The following is a 23195-nucleotide window of genomic DNA, read 5'->3' as shown; positions in this document are numbered from 1 at the left end:
CCAAGTGATTCTGAGGCTGGTTAAAGTTTGAGGAACAGTAATCTAACCCAGCTCTCTCATTTTACAATAAAAGAAACCAGTTGGTTAAGCCTTATCTCAGATTTAATGTCTGGTTAGAGTCAAAACAGTACATTATATCTTATTCTCCACAGAATTTGCTAAGTGTGGCCTTGGAGAAAGAGGTGGGTATCCTGCAAAGATATTTCACCCAGGCACCACCAACTACATGAAACATCCTGCTGCAAAGCAGAAAGCATTTCAAGACTTACTGAATATGTTTCATAAATCTGGTCTCTCTCCTAGATTCCCAGGGTTCTTGGGTTACATGCAGAACAATTCACTTTTATCAACACTTTATTTTTCTAAAGCTAGGTTAATAATATAAAAATTTTATGACTGATTATGTATAATTAGTTTACAGCTAGAGTACTTTTTTGTGTGTGCTTGATTAGATACCTATTTCATCATGAAATAGGCTTACTTTTACAGCCACAGGTATTATTACCGTTATTGATGTTGTTAGATATATTGATTTAGAATTTTAAACTTTTCCATAAAGTTGACTGGAATGAAAAGCAGCTAATATATGCTAGAAAATAAAAATGTGACTATGCAGCCATAAAAAAGAATGAGATCATGACTTTTGAGGGAACATGGATGGAGCTGGAGGCTCCATCCTCCAGCTCCATCCATTTTTCTGTTCCTGCATTAGCAAACTAACACAGCAACAGAAAACCAAATACCGCATTTCTCCCTTATAAGTGGGAGCTAAATAATGAGAACTCATAGATATAAAGAGGGGAACAACAGACACTGGGGCCTACTTGAGGGTGGAGAGCTGGAGGAGAGAAGCAGAAAAAATAATTATATTGGGTACTAGGTTTAGTATCTGGGTGATGAAATAATCTGTACAAAAAACCCCTGTGACACGAGTTTAGCTATATAACAAGCCAGCATATGTACCCCTAAACCTAAAATAAGATTTAAAAAAAGAAAAGAAAAATGTGTCAACCTTATGTATTTGAGAAATCCTATCTAGATTATTTAAAAAAGAAAATAAAGTTAGCAAGAAAGTAGATTGCTCTGCAAAATTAATTTTTATCTCTGATAAATGAGTGTAGAAATGTTAAATAAAAATAAACCACATTTATTTGCCACTTTCCTGTTTGCTTTAATAAGAGATAATGCACTTTCCAAAGACATTGTTAAATCTCATCCTTACTCTTTCTTTCCCTTCTATCCTCTGGTTACTGTGAGAATTAAGGTCTTTAATTCCAAAGGAGAGTTCTTGTGAGGCCAATTTGTGCTTTCCCTGGGAAAATGAATAAGCTGGGTAAGAACAGGTGGACCACATTTCCCACAGGAAGATGATGGTGGCTGCATGTGGGTCTAGATTGCCTAAGAAGCCAAAGGGGAGAGAAGTCACAATCAAAAAGGGCCCGCCTGTAATCCCAGGACTCTGGGAAGCCGAGGTGGGTGCATCATCTGAGTTCAGGAGTTCAAGACCAGCCTGGCCAACATGGCAAAACCCCATCTCTACTAAAAATGCAAAAATTAGCCAAGCGTGGTGGTGTCTCTATATTGAGAGGTAACATAGTCAACATACAGATGACCGTCTTTTCATGCAGAAACACACACAGACAGTCGTATGTAAATAGGATCATATTATACATGCCATTTTATCATGGACATCTTCTTTTGTCTTTTTGCCTAGTTTCATCTTCTTTTCTAATCACCTTAATCTTTAAGTTAGCCAGTCTTAAAAGCTTAATATGTATCCATCCCAATTTTTTTATTGTACAATCACATACAAACTCATATATTCATATATTATGTTCAGCACATAGAATATAACCAAGTATTTAGAACAGTGTCTTTTTTTTTTTTTGAGACGGAGTCTTGCTCTGTCGCCCAGGCTGGAGTGCAGTGGCCGGATCTCAGCTCACTGCAAGCTCTGCCTCCCGGGTTCACGCCATTCTCCTGCCTCAGCCTCCCAAGTAGCTGGGACTACAGGTGCCCGCCACCTCGCACGGCTAGTTTTTTGTATTTTTTAGTAGAGACGGGGTTTCACCGTGTTAGCCAGGATGGTCTCGATCTTGTGACCTCGTGATCCGCCCGTCTCGGCCTCCCAAAGTGCTGGGATTACAGGCTTGAGCCACCGCGCCCGGCCTAGAACAGTGTCTTGAACGTTATAGGTGCTCAATAAATATTTGTTGAATAAATGAATGGTTTGTCTTAGAAAAATGAGATTATATTATATATACGTGTGTGTATGTGTATATGTATGTTTATATTATGTATCTGGCTTTTATTGCTCAATATTCTATGTATTTTTAATATAGATTTAATTAATTCTTATAAATGGTTGTATAATAGCCCATGGTTATGAAAGTAACATCAATTTATTTAACTAGATCCCTAATTGATAGTTCAAATGGTTTTACTTTTTGCCAGTATAAACAATAATAGCTAACACCTATTGAGTGTTTACCATGTGCTAATTTTTTTTTTTTTTTGAGACGGAGTGTTGCTGTCACCCAGGCTGGAGTGCAGTGGCGCGATCTCGGCTCACTGCAAGCTCCGCCTCCCGGGTTCCCGCCATTCTCCTGCCTCAGCCTCCCGAGTAGCTGCGACTACAGGCGCCGCCACCTCGCCTGGCTAGTTTTTTTTTTTTTTTTGTATTTTTAGTAGAGACGGGTTTCACCGTGTTAGCCAGGATGGTCTCGATCTCCTGACCTCGTGATCTGCCCGCCTCAGCCTCCCAAAGTGCTGGGATTCCAGGCTTGAGCCACCGCGCCCGGCCTTTTTTTTTTTTTTTTTTTTTTGCACTTTACATGTATTAAGCTCTTGAGGGGTTAGGTTATTCTCCCCATTTTGTAAAACTGAGCAGGAGTATGTAAGAAACTTGCCGCAGGCTATATAGCCAATACGTGGCAAACTAGTCAGTATGGCTCCAAAGTATATTTCACTAAACTACTTTTATAGAAGGTAAAAAGCAACACTATTGTACAGACATTCTAATGAATGGTCTTTTATTTCTATTCAATAGTTTATCTGGTGTGGAATTACTGCAGAACCATATGTGTATATTTTATATTGCTAAATTGCTCTGCAAAAAGGCAGTAACAGTTTACATTTGCACTAGCCGTGTATGAGAGTATTATTTCCTCTAGCAGTATTATTTTTAAAAATGTATGTTTATTATTTCTTTTCTTTTTTTTCAATCTGGTGGGTGAGAAGTGATATTTCATTGTTAAGTCTGTATACTTGTTGACAGTAATGAGGTTGAACATCATATGTTTGTCAATCATTTGGATATGCTCTACTATAAACTGTTGTATTAATTAGGGCTCTCCAGAGAAACAAAATGTATTAGGGCTCTCCAGAGAAACAAAACCTGTGTGTGTATGTAATTTATTTTTATTTATTTAAAAAAATTGGCTCACATGTTTATGTTTATGGAGACTGGCAAGTCCAAAATCTGCAGGGTAGGCTGTCAGGTTGGAGACTCAAAGACGAGACAATACTACAATCCAAGTCCAAGGGACTTCTGCTGCAGAATTCTTCTTTCTCAGGAGAGGTCAATGTGTTTTCTCTATTCAGGTCTTCAACTGATTGGATGAGGACCACCCACAGTATAGAGGACAATCTGCCTTACTCAAAGTTCACTGATTTAAATGTTAATCTCATCTAAAAGTACTCTCACAGAAACATCCATAATATTGTAGGACCAAATATTGGGACAACATTACCCAGTCAAGTTTACACTTACAATTAACCATCATAAATATCTACTCATATATTTTCCGTTTTTCTTTTTTTTCCCTTTTTTTTGAGATAGAGTCTTGCTCTGTCACCCAGGCTGGAATGTAGTGGCATGATCTCGGCTCACTGCAACCTCTACCTCTTGGATTCAAGCGATTCTCCTGCCTCAGCCTCCTTAGTAGCTGGGACTACAGGTATGTGCCACCATGCCCGGCTAATTTTTTGTATTTTTAGTGGAGATGGGGTTTCACCACGTTAGGCAGAATGGCCTCAATCTCCTGACCTCGTGATCCGCCTGCCTTGGCCTCCCAAAGTGCTGGGATTACAGGCATGAGCCACCGCTCTCGGCCTTTCCTTATTTTTCAATGGAATTGCTTACATCTTTTTATCACCTTGAATATTATTGTAATCAACCATTAAATGTTTTGTGAATATTTTGCCCCATCTCTCTTATATCCTTTATTTTTCGTATCCTATTTCTCATCATTTTAAATTTTAAATTATTATTTTGAATACTTTATAATCAGTGAATCACTGAAAATGAGATGAAAATTTGGACACTATCATTTTGATAATCACTTTTGAGTTTATAGTCTTTTAAGGTGATTTTAGGAGATTTTTCAATATTTAGTTCCAATATGTATTCAATAAATATTTACAGTATTTAGTTATTATTCAATATTTATTTAAAATTAAATTGTTCTTTCAATTCTAATGAATTTTTGGAAGATGTTGAAGTTAGATCTGCTCTTTTCCAAAGTAAGGAATCTAGAGCAAATAGTTCCCACATGTGGAAACTATTGTTTAGAGGTTTTAAAAGTTTAAACCATTCATATGTAATATTGTGGTTATAATGTTTAATTCTTAGAAGAACTAGTCGAATTAATTTCCGAATTTATTTATTCCATACCATGTTTATTTTAAAATTTTTCTTCAAAACTGCTTAAAACATAGTCTAACCAAATTGTTGAAACATTGTCCTCATTCAATTTGACTGTCAATTTTAATTTTTAGTAAGTATACATATGTGCCATTCCTGCTTGTCAAGCCAAAATATGAAAATTCAGTTAATGAGTAACAGTATTTAAGCATCAGAGTCTGTTTTAAAACTGAAAAAAAATGTATGTGTACTAAGGAAAAGCTTCAGCCTCTCAGTCTTACGCAATTATTTTTCTATTCATTTAATTTTTATACATTACTTCTTATAACTACTAGCATCAAATTAATATCTTGTTATATTTTTATCTCATATTATCACAGAGGAAAAAGTACTGTATAATTATATATACTCTTCAGTATATGATTATTAGTAATTACAATATTTTTAAATTAGTGATTTTTGTTGCAGGATTTATTTTTTAGTAAAAGTTTTTATATCCTATATGTAAGATAACTCCCTGTTCCTGTGATATAACTTGTATTAGATTATCGGCTTCTGGAAGGCAAGTAACAGACTTTTAAAAAAAAATTCACTTAGGCCGGGCGCGGTGGCTCAAGCCTGTAATCCCAGCACTTTGGGAGGCCGAGGCGGGTGGATCACAAGGTCAGGAGATCGAGACTATCCTGGCTAACATGGTGAAACCCCGTCTCTACTAAAAATACAAAAAACTAGCCGGGCGCGGTAGCGGACGCCTGTAGTCCCAGCTACTTGGGAGGCTGAGGCGGGAGAATGGCGTGAACCCGGGGGGCGGAGCTTGCAGTGAGCCGAAGATTGCGCCACTGCACTCCAGCCTGGGAGAAACAAGAAAACCCCCCCTCAAAAAAAAAAAAAAAAAAAAAAAAAAAAATTCACTTAACTTCCAATCATATATTGTTTTTATATTGTATATTCAGTTGGTTGACAACGTGAGGGCTTTTGAATTAGGCAAGCGAAAGAATCATTTAATATTGAAATAACTTATTGCAGGAGCCTGATGAATCTTTTCCTTTGGAAAGCAGACAGGACAGTTTTAGTGTGGTGTCATCTATAATAGGAGGTCTAGAAGACCTTAGAGAATCTTAGAACTCAATTGTTATCTATGTTTTTACACCCCTTTCAGTAATGATTTGGAAAAAAAAAAAATGTAAAAATTTCAAAAAGGGAAAGATGAACCCTGAGCTCTGCATAGTATGGTAATTAAAAGGTTGGGTTTTACAAACAGACTCAATATTGACAAGAAAAGGATGGGTGGGTTTTCATTTTCCCATCTCCATCATATTCTCAATATTTCTCAAATAAGAGCAATACTAAGATTAAAAATATATATGTAAATGGGAATAAAAGCCTATGTAGAAAATTTTGCTAGAAAATAAAGGGCTTTTAACACAAATATTACTTCTAGACTATTCCCTTGCCTTCACCCCTATCAGCCCTCTTTCTAACACTTTTGAAGCTCCTAATGAATAGTAGCCCCCTGAAGCTGCTAAGTCAAACTGCCTGGACTTGAAGACGGGCCTTCCACTTATTAGTGATTGAGTTACTTAAAATAAGGATGATAAAAACCTGCTTCATGAGGTGTACTCTTCACTTTATAACTTTAACCTGTTGCTATTTGTTCTATTTTAGGGATTTATCATTATTTTTTGAGGAAATTAAAAGAACAGAGATAAAATCCCTGTCATTTATAAAACGCACAGGATAAAAGCAAAAAACCTTTGCTCTGTCGTTTGGGTTCTTCTGTCCATATGTAACAATCTGTTTCATACATGGATCTCATATATGAAAACCTAAATTTTTGTATAAGATACACGAGAGTGGATTTATCAGACAAACGTGTATTTCACTAATGCAAGGAATTTAACCTATCAAAGACTTTCCCTATTTGCTGCAGAAAATTTTAGAAATGCAAGCAATAAAATCAATAATTTTTAAAAATCTTGTCTTTGGCATGTTGAAGAACTTTTATACTTCTAAAAGTGTAGTTATTTGTAGTCAGTGATGAACCTCTCTACACACCTTAGCCCTATGCAATGTTGGGGGTAGAAAACGAGTAGAGATTTTGAGAAATCTTAGGCTAGTTGAAATACTTCAGAAACGTCAGAATGTTGAATTACCATCCCTCTGACTTAGAAAGAGAAATACCAACACTCGGGAAGATTACCATCAGAAACAACTTTGGAAAGTTTAATTTGGTCATTGTTTTTAAAATTAGAAATAATGTAAATAAAGTACTGCAACAAAGCATTCTCACAATAAATAGTAGCTATTCCTGTCACTTCTTACAGCAGAGGCCCAATATACATTGTATTCTCATATTTGTACTTCCTCCCAACATCTAGCGCATATTTGGCTAACATAAATTTTTATCGAAAGAATGAATGACATCAATGACAGGCTGGTCGCACTCTGGTGGTCCAGGTTAGCCCGTGAGGCCACGAGGAAACTGCAGAGAAGACAGTGTCCAATTTGCCTATACCGCCTGCTAAACTACAAATCCCAGTACGCAAACTCCATGGTTGCAGTGCATACTGGGAGAAAGTCTCCAGCTCCTCATTGGCCACGTAGGAGAACCTCCGGTGTGTGTAAAAGCGCGGGCTTTAACGCACGTACGCACGGAAAACTGCGCAGATCTCCTCGTCTGAGTTCCGCGGAACTCATTTTGAGTGTAGGCGTTTTAGCCGGTAGGATTTAAGAACAGTTTCATTTCCGGCGTCACCGGAAGCAGCTTGAAAATGGCGTCTCCCTCTTTAGAGCGGCGAGAAAAAGGGGCTGGAAAAAGTGAATTTCGTAACCAGAAGACAAAGCCGGAGAACCAAGGTGATGTTATGTGGGAACCGAAGGCTGGGGTTCGTGGACATTGAGTTGCGATGTTTTTTTTTCTCATTGCTTGTGGACTTATAAAACCACCTGGAGCCTGTACTGTGTATTTAAGTACCACAATAATCGCTGATAAGATTGTTGGCTGGGCCCACAGGAACGACTGGCCGATATGGTGCCACCCACGTGTTCCTAATTCATTCCTTTTGCTAAAGAGTCCCCAAAGCGAAGCCGTTGCTGAATACGTCTTCTGTAAAAGATTGAGTATTAAGAAAATGCCGAGGGCGCCGCGGAACCCTGTAGCCTGCAGGGGACTGAAAGTCATTGACGGAATGAGGAATAGGGTGAGGTGGGAGCAGGTAGTTCTGATATACAGGAGTGGACCCTGATAATGGGGTGAGATATGGGGAAAGGAGCTGTCTGACATGTCCTTAGCTCTAGTTTGTCAGTAAAGACATTTTGAAAGATTTATCAATTCCTGTTTGTCAGATTGCTAAAATACTAGACGACACAGCCCTTACTCTTTAGGTTGTGCTACCTTTTAATTGTTAACTCCTGCGTTGTAGTCTGGTTTTACCCGTTTTCTTCAGTATGAATGACAGAGAAGTCAGAAATAGCCTGGGGATCTGTTCAACCAGGCTCATAGGAAGTGTTAAAAACATCGAACTCTCAATTTAGATGCATTGGGAAAGTTTTCAAGGTTTCTTCGTTGTTGCTCATTAAATGATTATGTAACGTACATAGCAGAGGATACAACTTATATGTAGTTTAATAAAACCATGCAAGAAACTAGCATTCAGACTGTTAAGTAAAATAGAGCATTACCATACCCCTCAAACCCTTACCTGCACTTCTCAGATCATATTTTCTTTTCCTGTCACAAGTTAACCACTCTGAATTGCGTTGCATTCTGTTCCTCTTCTTGTAGTCACGAAGTGGCTTAATTTTGCCTCTTTTTAAATTTTATATACATGAAAGTGGACTGTATGCATTTTTCTGTGTCTTAGATTTAGCTTTGTTTTTCAAACAGGGTGATACTTGTAGGTGTAGTTTTAGTCTTTTCACTGTTATGTGGTGTTTCCTTGTATGACTATACCCCAATTTTTTCATTTTACAATCGGTGGACATTTGGATTGTTCCTATTGCTTGCAATTATAAACAGTACTGCTAAAACATCTTTGTACATGTCTTCTGGTTAACATGTTCAAGGGTTTCTTTAGGTTGTGAACATAGGATTGGAATCACTGAAGTGTAGGGTGTGTGTAAGTAATGCTAACTTTTTTCCAAAGTGCTAGTGTCAGTTTTGTTCCCACTAGCAGTGGACGAAAGTTCTCATTGCCTTACATTCATATGAATACATGATGTTACCTGGATTTTGAATTTCTGTCATTTTGGTAGGTATGACATGGGATCTGGTTGCAGTTTTAATTTGCATTTTCTGATCACCTATGAGGTTGCGTATCTTTTCACATGTTTTGGGCCTTCCTTAATTGTGAAACTCCTGTGTATTTCTTTTGTCAATTTTTTTTCTGCGATTGTAGTGGGGACTTTGAAAAAATTGATCCGTAGCCTTTGAAGTGTTTAAATTGGATAGGGACTTGGTCAGGGAAGCATTGTAAGTAACCAGTTGCAGTGACTCAGGCCTGTAATCTCAGCACTTTGGCAAACTGAGGAGGGGGGATTGCTTGAGCCCAGGAGATGTGCCTGGGCAACATGGCAAAACCCTTTCCCTACCAAAAAAAAAAAAAAAAAAAAAATACAAAAATTAGCCAGACATGGCACATGCCTGTAGTACCAGCTACTTGCGAGGCTGAGGCAAGAGAATAGAGCGCTTGAGTCCAGGAGGTCCAGGCTGCAGTGAGCTGGGATGGAGCCACTGAACTCCAGCCTGGGTGACAGAGCGAGGCCCTGTCTTAAAAAAAAAAAAAAATGTATATAATACATAAGTAATCACTTTTGTGGAATTTGTGTTCTTTAAAGGACATTGGAGAATCCTTTATATGAAGACTAGCGAATTGTCTGTGATTTGAACCAGAAATAGAAATAGAAAAGTGGATGTGAGTATAAGCAGAAAGTTTACCTGTCTGAGGTTGATAACATAGGGTAATACCCTGCTTTTCAAATTTTACTGTGCTTAAGAGTCTCCTGTTGAGCATGGTAAAACACAGACTTCTGTCCCTTGTCGAAGAGATTCTGATTCAGTAGGTCTGGAGTGGGGCCCAATAATTGCATTTCTGACAGACTTAACAGTTTATACTGATACTGAAAGTCTATGGAGCATACCTTTTAGTATAACTGAATTAGAGTATAGCTGTTGAATTTAAGGAGTTCTTAAAATTCAGTACCAAGTTTTTTAAATACATGATTCAGAAGATAATTTATGGCCCTTAGGCATTTTCTTGTAGTGAAAGGAGTCCCAGGCTGAGTCACCTTTGTGTTCCCTTAGGCAAGTCACTTAGCCTTTTTAGACTATCTTCTATAAAATGAGAATAATACAGATTCTACCTTTTATAGTTATGAAATGCATGTGGAAATAAGGCACTCAAAACGCTTAGGAAAATCTAGAATTACCCGAGATTATTAACTGAAAGATAAACTAGAATCCTCTTTCAGAAGTTGTATACAAACACACACACCCAGGTTCCATACACTCCAGGAAAGTCAGAAAGGTTAATTGTATTTAAAATACTAAACAAAATGGCATTGAGATCTTCAGTTTTATGGTAGTGTAATGCAGTACATGTTTCTGGAGTGCTCACTGTCTGGCATATGCCAATTGGCATGAAGAGGGATTCTGCTCTTAAGGAACTTTGTCTTATGAGGCAACTGAAGTGTGTACAGATAATTTTAATACAGTGAATTGATAATGACAGAGGAATGTTCTTCGACTCTTGAATAATATAAAAAGCGGGGAAAAGGAAATGCAAGAAGTACTGGAAGGCTTATGAATATGTGCATAGGATGTTCATAAAGTGTCCAAAAGACAGTTAAAATGTGATGTGTCAATTTTTTCCTTTCTGTAGATGAATCAGAACTCCTTACTGTTCCCGATGGCTGGAAGGAACCAGCTTTTTCCAAAGAGGACAATCCCAGAGGACTTTTGGAGGAGAGCAGTTTCTCAACTTTGTTCCCAAAATACAGAGAAGCTTACTTGAAAGAGTGTTGGCCATTGGTGCAGAAAGCCTTGAATGAACATGTATGTGTATCTTATAATAATACATTTATTTGAGACTTTGCTCTTGCTTATTATGCCTTTAAGTGTATATATGCTGATGCATTTTTTTTTTTTAATGGTGGTAACATAGCTGGTTACTTTGGTTCGTTTGGTATTTTAAACTATTTAGGTACATTTTCTTCTTACCTAATGTTCATTTGTTTTTAATTTTATGAGTAATAAATTACTTTGAAAAATTTGCATACCTTTAATATTTTAGGAGCTTCACAACTGTCTGAAATTCACCTGTGAAGTCTCAATTTCAGAATGTCTGCTCCAGGCCATGATAGTTGTCATGTATCTGTCCCAGTCTGAGCTGAGTCATGTTTCTAATTGGATTACTTTTCATCTTAAACGGAAGATGTGGATGTATCCAACTTTTCCTTGTTTATTGCTGATGCTATGCCCCTAGATAACTGCATTTTTTTTTTTTTTTCCCAAACTGGGTATTGAAACCCATTAGTGTATTGAGAAGTCAATTTAATGACTATAAGGAGTCTTTAGAAAATGACATATCACATGGTAAAAGTATGTTTTTTTCATATTGGCTTAGTTGTGTGTGTGTGTGTGTGGGTGGGTGGGTGTACATTTATTAGGTTGTGATATAAAATGTGTTTCTCACTGTGGGACTGCTCCGGAGTTGGTTGTGCCATTGTGGGTGAAGGTGGCTCAGCAAGCTGCAGGTTGTGTTTTATAGCTGCGTCTGGGATTGAGCTCTTTTTTTTTTGTAAACTCATAGAGACTCAACCATATATTGAATTGTTCAACAGTTAACTATGTTGAAATATTCTTGAGATTATGCTCACAAGTGAGAAAATAGCATTTTAATTTGCTTTGTTGAAATCTGTTTTTTCCTGTTGAAAGTTAATGCTTAAGTTTTCTAATCGTTGCTTTTTTCTGAAACTATGTTAATTTGCTTTTACTTAGTATTTAGTCCCCTAATTAGCTAGGAAAAAAGTTTGAAAGGGAAAGTCAATTCTTACCCAATGGAGCAGATGGTAGACTGGAGCTGGGTCCAGAATAGGGAAGCTGTACAGCTTTACATTTTTATCTTAGTCAGATTTTAAGTATGACCCCATTTGTTTCATTTATAATTTTAAAATTAGAGGCAATCTATATTCCAGTGGGTACAAAGTATTCTAAAACCAAGTGTAAATGGTTTCAATTGCTCCAGTTTTTTATAGTCTATAAAGTGTGAAAGTAATTGAGTATTCATTATTTATACTTAACTACCTAGCTTCTTCAGGGAAGTAATCGATAGGAATTGAGAGGTGACAGAAATTAATAGGTTGGTTAGGATAGGCTTTATATTTATCTAAAAATAAACTCATTTTTAGACAACTGCTTGTTTGCTCTTTCCTTTTGTAGCATGTTAATGCAACCCTGGACCTGATCGAAGGCAGCATGACTGTCCGTACTACAAAGAAGACTTTTGATCCATATATCATCATTAGGGCAAGAGATCTGATAAAACTGTTAGCAAGGAGTGTTTCATTTGAACAGGTAAATCTAAAATTACAGAGACTTTGCTTTGTTTGCATCAGTGTTAACCTATAACATCCCATCTTTTCCGCCTTCCACCATCAAGTTTTTGTATTTGTGCTTAGATAACAATAGCATGGGCTTGGAAAATAAATGTAATTGTAAAAAATGTTGATAATGTCTGTTTTTGTTCTTTTTGTTTTTTTTTTTGCAAAAGGCAGTACGAATTCTTCAGGATGATGTTGCATGTGACATCATTAAAATAGGTTCTTTAGTAAGGAATAAAGAGAGATTTGTAAAACGAAGACAACGGCTTATTGGTCCCAAAGGATCTACATTGAAGGTATTTTTTTATTAGTGGAAAACTTGAGTCTCTCCCTTAATAATTTTTCAGAGTAATGAATTTTAACCTGATCTCTTGATACAGGCATTGGAACTCTTAACTAATTGTTACGTTATGGTTCAGGGAAACACAGTTTCAGCCATTGGACCTTTTAGTGGCTTAAAAGAGGTGAGAACTATGTATTATCTTCAATTCATTTTCAGCAGAGAACAAATAATTTGGTTATAATATAGTTTATTGGATAATGCTTTATAATTTTATTTTTTTAGAATGTGCTTTGATTTCCCATTAGTAAATACTTTTTATGTCATATAATTCAAGGGAATCATTTCTGGACCCTAACATGTTTTGGCCAACCTTGGCAACTATGGAGACATCCATTTCTGAATTAGAAGGTCCGCACACTATTACTCCTCCCACTATAACATTTAAATGAGCATTTAAGATCTTCAGTCTGTAGCACAGACGAAAAACATGGAATAGTCACATATGCCCAAATGATGGGAAAATTGAGCAAAACTCCAGTTATTTGCAGTAGTGTATACAGCCAGTAGAGGTCACACTCTGAAAACTTTTCTTCAAGATATGTTTTCTTTTGTTTGAATTTTAGTATAATGTTTAATAACTTTTCATGAACATTTTAACTTTTTAAATTAAATGTGAGAAAATCTGTGGAGCAATGCTATTTCTTTTAACTCCTTTTGGTACTATTACTGTCTGGATCTGGCTTGTGAGGTTGTGCTTCCTTTCCAGGGCCTTTAATAGTAATCCTATTGGCCCTTTTTGTCATAAATTGTCTGCTCTTTTCTCATGGAGCAATAATTAAGTATATTGAATACTTTAGTTTTATAAAGTCTTTAAAATATTTAATTCTTACAATAGAGTCTTGAGGTATATGATTTTATCTTTATATTACAAATGAGAAAGCTGAAACAGGAAAGTGACCTTCCTGTATGCAGTGGCAGTCCTTGTATTCCAGCCCTCTTCTTCCTAAATCACGTTGCTATACAGTGTTGTATTAGTTCTCTGTGCTACATTTTAGCAGTAATTGAGAAACTGTATTGTATTCAAGGGAGGTTTGACTGCCTCTATGAAAGATCTAGATTAATTATTTAATTAAATTATTTAATTTGATACCCATTACCTGATTAGATATTTTGCAGTATTTATCCTCTCCTCCATAGCTCATTAAAATCCTTGTGACTAATTCATTTTTCTTTGCAAATTTCAGGTTAGAAAGGTAGTCCTAGATACTATGAAGAATATTCATCCAATTTATAACATTAAAGTGAGTGGTAATTCTATGTAACTGTACCAGTGATTATCATACTTCTTTTAGCTACAGAATCCTTTCTTGAAATTAAATGTTTTATGAAATTCTAATGCACAAACAGATAAAGCAGAGCTATTTTGGGTAAATTGGGGGTAGAATTCAGCCTACTTTACCCCAGTTTTGTAGGTACTTCTTGGAAGCTCTCTATGAAGCACAGTGTGGAAACTACTGAAGGGGGTAGTGTGTAATGTGTTATATAGTTCTAATCAATGAAAATAAGCTTCACAGAATTTGTTGTAGATCATATCAGTGCAGTTTTCTTAGATTATGCACCCATATATTTAAAGATACGATCTTTCAGAATTCTGCCTTTTTCTATTAAAATCTGGAATATCTCATGTTGCATTAAAACCTTTTTTTGAATTTAACACTCAAATTGTAGCCCCTTTGAGAGAGATCCATTATATCCCAGTGTGCACAAAGTTTGATTATTCTTGGAAATGTAACCATGGTATATAGAACTATTTTATGATGGGTTTGTTGAGCAATCCACTTAAATTTGATGAACTTAAGTTATGAAGTCACTGTTAGATTAGGGGGAAAGTGATTCTGAGTTACATTGGGATATTGCAGATAAAAACAAAGCTATATGTCTGATCCCTGGTTTGTATCCTCTGATATTCCAAGGTCTAAAATTTAAATGGAATAGGGAAATGTGAAAGTATTGGTTTTCTGTAATCATGAGAAAGTTTACTTTTGTCTTTTTCTATGATATTTCAGTTGCTACTGAAAACTTCCTGTTTTCAGGGAATATCAGCTAATTAAGAACCCTCCCGGCTTTTATAAATTGACTTTTAAATGTTTTAATGAAATAATAGTTGAAAAGTCAGTTTTATTTTCATCTCAATTTAACAATTCTGCATTTTGTAATTAAATTTCTAATGGTTTTCTAATAATTATACATGTTTGTGATAACTTATCTTTTTCCTTATGTGATTGGTTTAATTTCACCAAAGAAACTAGAAACTGTTTCTTTTATTATTTATAGAAGCAATATTTATGTCTGAGTTTGATAAATGTGTGACTTTGGAAAGTAAAAATTTTTACTTTGTTGCATGACTAAAGAGCTTAATGATTAAGAGAGAGCTGGCAAAAGATTCTGAATTACGATCACAAAGTTGGGAGAGATTTTTGCCACAGTTCAAACATAAAAATGTGAATAAACGCAAGGAACCAAAGAAAAAAACTGTTAAGAAAGAATATACGCCATTCCCACCACCACAGCCAGAAAGTCAGGTTAGTACTAAATGTTGAACTTTATATGAAGGGGAATCTATTTTAGTATATTTGGTCGGAAACTTTATTGAAGGTTATTTCAGGTGGGATATGTATATATATATATATTGCGTGTGTGTGTGTAGAACTATAAGAAACTGAGGGTAAATATAAATAGGTATATTTTCAGCTGCGTGCATGGGGGTGTGCAGTGGGGCCTTCGCATTGATTATAAACTGCATTCAGGCGGTTTGTGTCCCTGTAGCCACTGTAAATGTTCCATGGATAAAAGTTCAACAATTTAGTCTGCAGTACTCTTTCCTCTGCTTTGGCAACATTCTTGTGACTGTATGCTCTATGATTGTTCTAGTTCTGAAATCTTAAATTGTAACACCCACCGTTTTTCTAAGTTATGATTCCTTTCCATTTTGTCAACTATCTTCTGCTTCATTTCCTTTCCCACCATGACCAGTTGCCATTTTGTTCTTGCACAGCATTGTTTTGATTCATACCCCTTGTTAGTTCTGTCACACCTTCTCAGCAAAACTCTAAAACTTGGATCAGTCTAAAAACTTGTCTTCCCTATAACGTGGCTACCAAATTAGGTTAGAGAAAGTTTTATCTTTGGATTAAATTCATTCAGAATTCATGTTTACTCTTAATTCTCTCAGTGCCCTTCCACGTTTAGCAGATGACTTTGCATTTTATTGAAATATTTGAGACCACCAGATAAGAACCCCTTCTGTTTCCTCCTCTCTCACGTCTGTGTTTTCTTCCACCTGCATCAGCCTTTCCTGTGTGTTCTTTGAATTCCATCTTCACCTCTCTCCTGGGGGTTCTTGCTTCATTATTCCCTTCCTTGGCTATATCCTAAAGCCTTCCCTTTCTACTTCTGCTCAGCGTGTGAACTCACTGATTTCTATGTCTCTTTTTTCCACAACCATGTTTGGAGTCTTTCAGGAAAGATTTGATGATTGATGGGAAAAATGATGATCATAGTGAAAAAACAATGGAAGTGTTGGATCATGGAGGAAATTGATAGTAGTTGCAGGGAAAGGGGAGTGAGGCAGTCATTAAACCATGCTTCCGTAACAGCTGCCTTATTTCTTATGACCCTTTCTTGGAGTTAATTGACTTATCTTTCTTCCTTAGCTGTGTAAGCTTCTTGAAACAGTGATGTCTCGATTGTCTTGTTCTTACTTATTCATTATGTGACTGGGCAAGTTATTTATCCCATCCGTACTTAAGTTTCCCCATACCTAAAATGGGAGTAATGATAATACCTGTCTTAAAGAATCGTTAATGAGGATTAAATGAATAATTGTAAAGAGCTTAGAATAGTGCCTTAGATATAATAATGCTGTATAAGTGGCAGACAAGTCGGTTATACACATTTTACATGTTGGCTGTATATTGAATGAACAAGCTGTTGCTTTTGCTAATTAGTCACCAATTCCTGATCGTTCTGGCTTTTATTCTCCATGCCACTATGTTTATTCCAGGCTCTCATCTATTCCTCATTCCTCTCCATTAAAATTGTGCTTTGGTCTTTTCAATCTTCTCGGAAACCCACAGTCATTTCTAAATCTTATCCCTCCTACTTTGTCTGCCATTGAAGCTTCTTCAAATTTTCCCAAAACTCACTCTCCAGTTTCTTCTCACACTTTCCATACTGTATCCCTGAACTCCTCTGGGTTGTATTCCATGGAGGTGCTTTCCTACCTTCACACTTTTGTGTATGTATTCCCCTCAGCTTAGACTCTGCTTCCTTTATGTCACTACCATTTTTATTAATAAATCAGTTTGACCACATTGTTTTTACCCTAAGGATATTGTGACTTGCTTAGGACCTGACTTCTCCTCTACATTATTTCTGATGTAATTGTAAATACTGTTTTCAACAGATTGATAAAGAATTGGCTAGTGGTGAATACTTCTTGAAGGCGAATCAGAAGAAGCGGCAGAAAATGGAAGCAATAAAGGTACTTTATGTCTAGCTCACAAGATTAATAGCAAAGTTCATAGATACTTGAATTATTTAACTATAAATACATTTAACTAATGTATATTTTATTTATTAATGTAGGCTAAACAAGCAGAAGCCATCAGTAAGAAACAAGAGGAAAGAAACAAAGCATTTATTCCACCTAAAGAAAAACCAATTGTGAAACCTAAGGAAGGTAATGAAAAGTAAACCCATAGTGAATTTGTCTGAATCTCTTTAAGAAATAATCGTATATTTTCATCAGTTCTCTTAGCATTTCAGTAATTACTGATCCTAAGGACTCTAGAGGCAGCTAATGCCTATTTCAGTGCAAACTGGATTGACAGTCCTCTCCTGACCTCTGGTCTGTGCTTAGGAAAGACTCTTTGTTGTGAAAGATACAAACCCAGGGCAGCCAGTACGTCTTCTGTAGAAATGCAAGCAAGACGATCCCTGAGCTCTGCTGTCATGCCTCTCAAAGAGGAATTATCAGAAGTTGTACTTTTTCTTCTCTTTATGTGATTTTGGCTTAGAGTTTGGCTTCTATATTGGTAACATGGATTTCTCATCACTTTGGACTAAAACTTTCCCACTTACCTAATATTTAAAAGACACTAAGAGAAAACATTCTCATAACATTTCTAGTCTCATTCTGATGCATCCTCTCCTCTTCTGCATTTTTCCCCCCTGTGGTAGCACTTGTCCTCTTCCTAAAGTAACCCTCCAAAGTGAACAGTGACACTGAGGGGAGAGGACCCCCTAGCAATATTGTACAGACTTGGTCAGAAACAGATATAATACATTATTTAACATATTGCTTGTTAATAGTTTTAAAAATACTATATTCTGTGGTAGATTATTGGTTATATAAAAGGTAAAAATGTCATAAGTATTTTAATTTCCAGTTTGTACAACCTGTCAGTTGAGTGCTTGGAAGGTACTCAATAGCTAGTTAACTTAATGTAGTTTCTCCACACGGTGGAGGCTTTAACGCTCTGTGCTTCTCAGGTTGCTGGGTAGTTTGTACATTATGATGTTTTATCTTACGATTCTTTTATGCTGTGATACTGTACTGTGAATAGTAAGAAAAAGTTGCATTCTTTTTCACTGCTTCCTTTCTCTATTTTGCTCCGACTTTTGGCATTGATTAGATAGTTGGGTCCTGTTAGGGGAACTTCCGAATACGCCCAAATTGTCTTTATTACCAGAATGTTGTTAAATACAGCAAACTCTTGTTAAATAGAATACTATTAGTCATTCATTGAATTAATATTTGGAAAACTTGAAGTTTTTGTTTTGGTATTAGAGGAAGTAGATTTTGACCTCTAGCTTATGGTTAGCTGATTAAACTTACTGAGAAGGGATACACGTAATTTTAAATTATTTTAATGTGCAAGATGGAAAATAATGAGGACTCAAAAGTTCCAAAATATGGAAAAGAATGTAGGTAAAATAATTTAGTCTGAAGTAGGATTTAAGGAAATAGTCTTAAGATAGTTGAATCCAGTAATTGGTTCAATCAATCATGCCATTTTTATGTATTAAAGTATTTTATGATTTATTAGTCTGAATAAATTTGACTCCTTTAGGCAGGTGTTTTTATATTTTATACTGTGATTTTTCATGATTTTTCAATTATAAGAGGACTCAGACTCTGAAGTTATTGCTTTAAAATATATTCTTTGTTTTACTTGGTAACATCTAAAGTGTTACATGTATTGTGCTTTTAAATTGTCTAGCTGCTACTGAAACTAAAATTGATGTGGCCAGCATCAAGGAAAAGGTTAAGAAAGCAAAGAATAAGAAACTGGGAGCTCTTACAGCTGAAGAAATTGCGCTGAAGATGGAGGCAGATGAAAAGAAAAAGAAGAAGAAAAAGTAAAATATACCCCAAACTCCTTGACTAGAACTATCTCCTTTTGTAAAGGATTTTGAGATACCAGGCATTAGTTGCCTTATTTGTGAGAAATTTTCTGAGGGTTTTGTTTTGGTGGTGGTGGTTCATAGAAGAGTGTTCTTTATAAATTATTATATTTTTGTGTTTTTTGAAAATTTTGTACTAGAAAGTGATATATATGTCTTTGTATACATTACGACCATTGTGATTATCCATTAAATCCAGTGTCTGATGCCATTGGTTAGTCTTCAAATATAATGATGTCCCAGCATTTGATGCTCCCTTTAATGATAACAAACAAATATTTAGGTTTATCCCTTTTGAAAATTTGGTTTTACTTTTAACAGTCCATGAACAGAAAATTAAGGCCTCTAAAATCAGATCCCCTAGTTACTCCTCTGTTCTGAATCTGGGAAAGTGGTAAACCAGAAAGACATCAGGTTGCAAGAGAACAGGGAAAACCAGATATTTAGAGTCGAAGCAGCATGCAAAAAGTAATAATGGCTACTGGAGTTACTAAGAATCACCTTAAAAAATGCTACTGTACCTTGCTCATTTTGCAGATTTAGAAGCTGAAACATGGGTTAAGTTACTTACTGAAAGTCCACCTGTGGCAACCTGCAAACAATGCTTATTTATAGCAAACAATGCTTATTTATAGAAAAGTGGGAAGTAAAGATGAGTTTATTTGATAGAGTTAGGAAGTTTCTTCTTTTGAGTAAGAGTATGGCTGTAATGTATTTTCTTTTCTGCAATGTTTTAAAATAGAAATACACCTAATTGTTATTCACTATTATTGGTTAAAAAAAAAAAAAGCCATATTTGAATAAGGTTGATTTTGGGGTTTTTTCTTTCCTGGATTGTATTAGTCCAAAAGAACTAAATTAGGGTACTTGTGTTGTACCAAAATGGTAATTATAACAGACAGTATCATAATTACTGAATTAACAATGAGAAAGAGAGAAGTGTATCTGTTACGTGGATATATAGGCCAGCCTGGATACACAACAGAGTAGTAACCTGTGAAACAAACATAGAATATCCTCTTAGACATTGTTGGTCATAATGCACTGACAGAATTCACATAGCTCTTAATGAAACAATTTAAGATTGGTGTACATACGTTTGACTTGGTCTCGCTGTTGGTTAACTGTAAAGTTAGGGAGAAGAAAGAAAAAAAAATTAAAAGGGTACGTACAGGTGAGGGTTTTAAAAAGCTAAATCTTTAATTGTAACCGTTAACTGGCTTTGGCTTTATTGCAGTGACTATTCAAGTTTATTCAAAATTTTTTGAACTGACTGAATTAACTTGGTATTTTTAAGTTGACTTTCTATATAAACTTTTTAAACCTTTTATAGAAAGGAAACTATACCATTACTATAAATGGAAAATCACTTTACATATAACTAGCAGGTAATAAAATTTAAAAAATAAAAAATATTAGAAATAATGTGAGAAATTTATTAAACTATATTTCTAAAAATAAGTTTCTTCCTGAGAAGAGTGACACTGTTTATGATGAGTCCATAATAAAAAGACAGTGACCTCTCTTTCATCCAGTCTGTCACTAACTCATCATTACGATGTTTGGCTATCAAGTCATTAATTATACCCCTCCTTTCACTGAGCTGTATTCAAATTTTGACATTCAGAGCACTGGGAAGAAATAAATTCCACAACTGCCTTTAGCCTTCTGGATACTTTCTTTTATGAAATAGAAACCTTTTCCACAGCAGTTCTGCAGCAGTCGCTAATAGATGCTCGTGGTAGAACCCATCAATCATCTGGTCCTCTGGGCACTTGTGAGCATCCCTGGTCTTCATACCTGTGAGTGGGCTTTGTCTGTGGTGAATTACTGTAAAAATGCTACCCTCACTTTTCTTGGCAATTATGTCCATGAAATCAAGAGTGTGATGTTCTAGTTATTTTTTCTTATATATATTTTCTAAATGTTCAATATTCAACTATTGAAACAAATGTACATCTGTGAACTAGCTAAAATCATCTTATGTACCACTAGTATGCCCAGCACATTTTTAAAACAGTCCTGATTTGGCCTCCAAGGGTATTTATTGAATTACCAGCAGTATCTAGGAGACCACAAAGGAATTTATGCTCCACTGCTAGCCATAATTTGTCTGAGATGGAATCTGTTAAATAAAAGCTTTTATCCTCTAACCTTTACTTTCATCAGACCTTATAAAAGGTCAAATGGTGATCCTTAAGTTTTTTAGTCACATCTTACTTATTCAGTATTAGTGCGAAGAGTAGAATACTTTCAAGTAAGCTTCAAGTTACATGAAAACAAATTACATAAATCTAACTTTGAGAATAGGAAATTAGTGACAAGATCAATCTGTAAGAGCACTTATCTGAAATAAATGAGTAACGAGTTTCACATCTTTTTTTTTTTTTTTTTTTTTTTTTGAGACGGAGTCTCGCTCTGTCGCCCAGGCTGGAGTGCAGTGGCCGGATCTCAGCTCACTGCAAGCTCCACCTCCCGGGTTCCCACCATTCTCCTGCCTCAGCCTCTCGAGTAGCTGGGACCACAGGCGCCGCCACCACGCCCGGCTAGTTTTTTGTATTTTTCTTTTTTTTAGTAGAGACGGGGTTTCACCGTGTTAGCCAGGATGGTCTCGATCTCCTGACCTCATGATCCACCCGTCTCGGCCTCCCAAAGTGCTGGGATTACAGGCTTGAGCCACCGCGCCCGGCCGAGTTTCACATCTTATAAACACAAGTTAGCATGTGTTTTCTCAAGAGTCCAAAGGTTTTCATTATTGGACTACAGCTTTAATCTTCTAAATGTTATTCCCCAAGATTAAAGATCATCTCAAGTTAGATCACCAAAGATCAAAAGCTAAAACCAGAAGTGTTTTTGTCATTGTGGTGGTGGTAGTGTTACTAATTGCCTAGATTTTTAAAGGGAAACTTATTTTTTTCATTAGATTGTTTCATTGAAAAAATAGAAGCAGAAACTTGCCCAAAGTCACAGTGGTCAAACTGGAAATTGCACCGAAACTTGGCATACTGGTTCTAAAATCCAAAGTTTTAGCCCTTATGTGTAATGGTTAACTTGGAAGGAAGAAATATATATATGTTTTGAAGGGCTACAGCAATGTGAAAGGAAGAATTCAGTGAATATATGTTGATACCTTGATATTAGCTGCATTGTGGCTACATGTTAACTGAGTTTTCTTCACAAGAGTGATATGAGTGAAATAAAGAATGGACTGGGAGAAAAATAGCTCAGAAAACTTTGCAAAAGTACTATTGTGCGTAAAGATAAGTATTCAACATTAAATGGGAAGGAGGAGAACAAGCAGTTTAATAGGTAAAATTTTATAATTTTAGGCCTGGAAGGGACCTTAGAAAACATGTGAGCAATGGAACACTTTTTTCCAAACTAAATGTCATGCAGTGAAACTTGGCGCACTCTGTCCTTCCTCTATTCTAAGCACCCTAACTCTAGCCCGGCTGCTCTGAGTTCAGTTTGTTACAAATATGGACACAAAAGTACCACAGGATTTGCACAGCTTAATAGAAGTTTCCCCTTCACACCGTGGTAAAAATAAAAACATACTGGGATGGAAGGGCTTGTATCTAGAACAAGAACCAGAAATAAATTCTTGGCCAATTACTAATATTTCAAAATCACAAAGCAAAATTTTGCTTGGATGTTTAGTAAAACATCTTTGAAAATTTACCTGCATGCAGGTTCTACACTTCTTCATTAAATGCTGTCTGGCTAATAAAAAGTGCCATGTTGCAGCTTTATTTTCATTTTTTGGAGATAGACCCTCACTCTGTCACCCAGGCTGGAGTGCAGTGGCACGATCTCTGCTCGCTGCAACCTCCACCTCCCGGGCTCAAGTGATTCTCCTGCCTCAGCCTCCTGAGTAGCTGGGATTACAGGGGCCCACCACCACACCCAGCTAGTTTTTGTATTTTTAGTAGAGGGGGGTTTTACCATGTTGGTCAGGCTGGGCATGGTGGCGTGGTAATCCCCACTACTTGGGAGGCTGAGGCAGGAGGATCGCCTGAACCCGTGAGATGGAGGTTGCAGTGAGCTGAGATTGCACAGTTGCACTCCAGCCTGGGTGATAGAGCAAGACTCCGTCTCCAAAAAAAAAAAAAAAAAAAGAAAATTCTATTTGTTTGGATGACCTGTTATACTTATTTCTGATCTCGCTGAAATTAACAAATCTTAGGAATCTTGGTCTAC

General features: G+C 36.2%; 2 protein-coding genes across 3 annotated transcripts in view; one reads left to right on the top strand and one right to left on the bottom strand.

The window, feature by feature from the left end:
- The first annotated feature begins 6911 nt into the window (after positions 1–6911).
- On the top strand, positions 6912–21148 carry KRR1 (KRR1 small subunit processome component homolog). Of its 2 annotated transcripts, XM_009181236.4 has the most exons (10): positions 6915–7501; positions 10525–10697; positions 12084–12218; positions 12415–12540; positions 12625–12708; positions 13772–13828; positions 14939–15109; positions 16993–17070; positions 17175–17268; positions 18812–21148. In XM_009181236.4, the coding sequence occupies exons 1-10, from the start codon at positions 7417–7419 to the stop codon at positions 18952–18954; spliced, it is 1146 nt and encodes a 381-aa protein (XP_009179500.2). In that variant the 5' UTR covers positions 6915–7416; the 3' UTR covers positions 18955–21148. The 2 variants fall into 2 exon arrangements, with proteins under 2 accessions (XP_009179501.2, XP_009179500.2); XM_009181237.4 differs by lacking the exon at positions 13772–13828 and having other exon boundaries at positions 6912–7501.
- GLIPR1 (GLI pathogenesis related 1) overlaps positions 17140–23195 on the bottom strand; it is a 21408-nt gene continuing 15352 nt past the window's right edge. The window contains exons 5-6 of the mRNA XM_003906799.4: positions 20093–20119; positions 17140–19989 (exon numbers count right to left, since the gene is read on the bottom strand). Of these exons, the coding sequence (XP_003906848.1) occupies positions 19835–19989; positions 20093–20119 (182 nt within the window). The 3' untranslated portion in view covers positions 17140–19834. The remainder of the gene's footprint in view (positions 19990–20092; positions 20120–23195) is intronic.

The sequence above is a fragment of the Papio anubis genome, chromosome 9, assembly GCF_008728515.1.
Source record: "Papio anubis isolate 15944 chromosome 9, Panubis1.0, whole genome shotgun sequence".
Taxonomy (NCBI): domain Eukaryota; kingdom Metazoa; phylum Chordata; class Mammalia; order Primates; family Cercopithecidae; genus Papio; species Papio anubis.
This window is presented reverse-complemented; position numbering and strand designations above follow the sequence as displayed.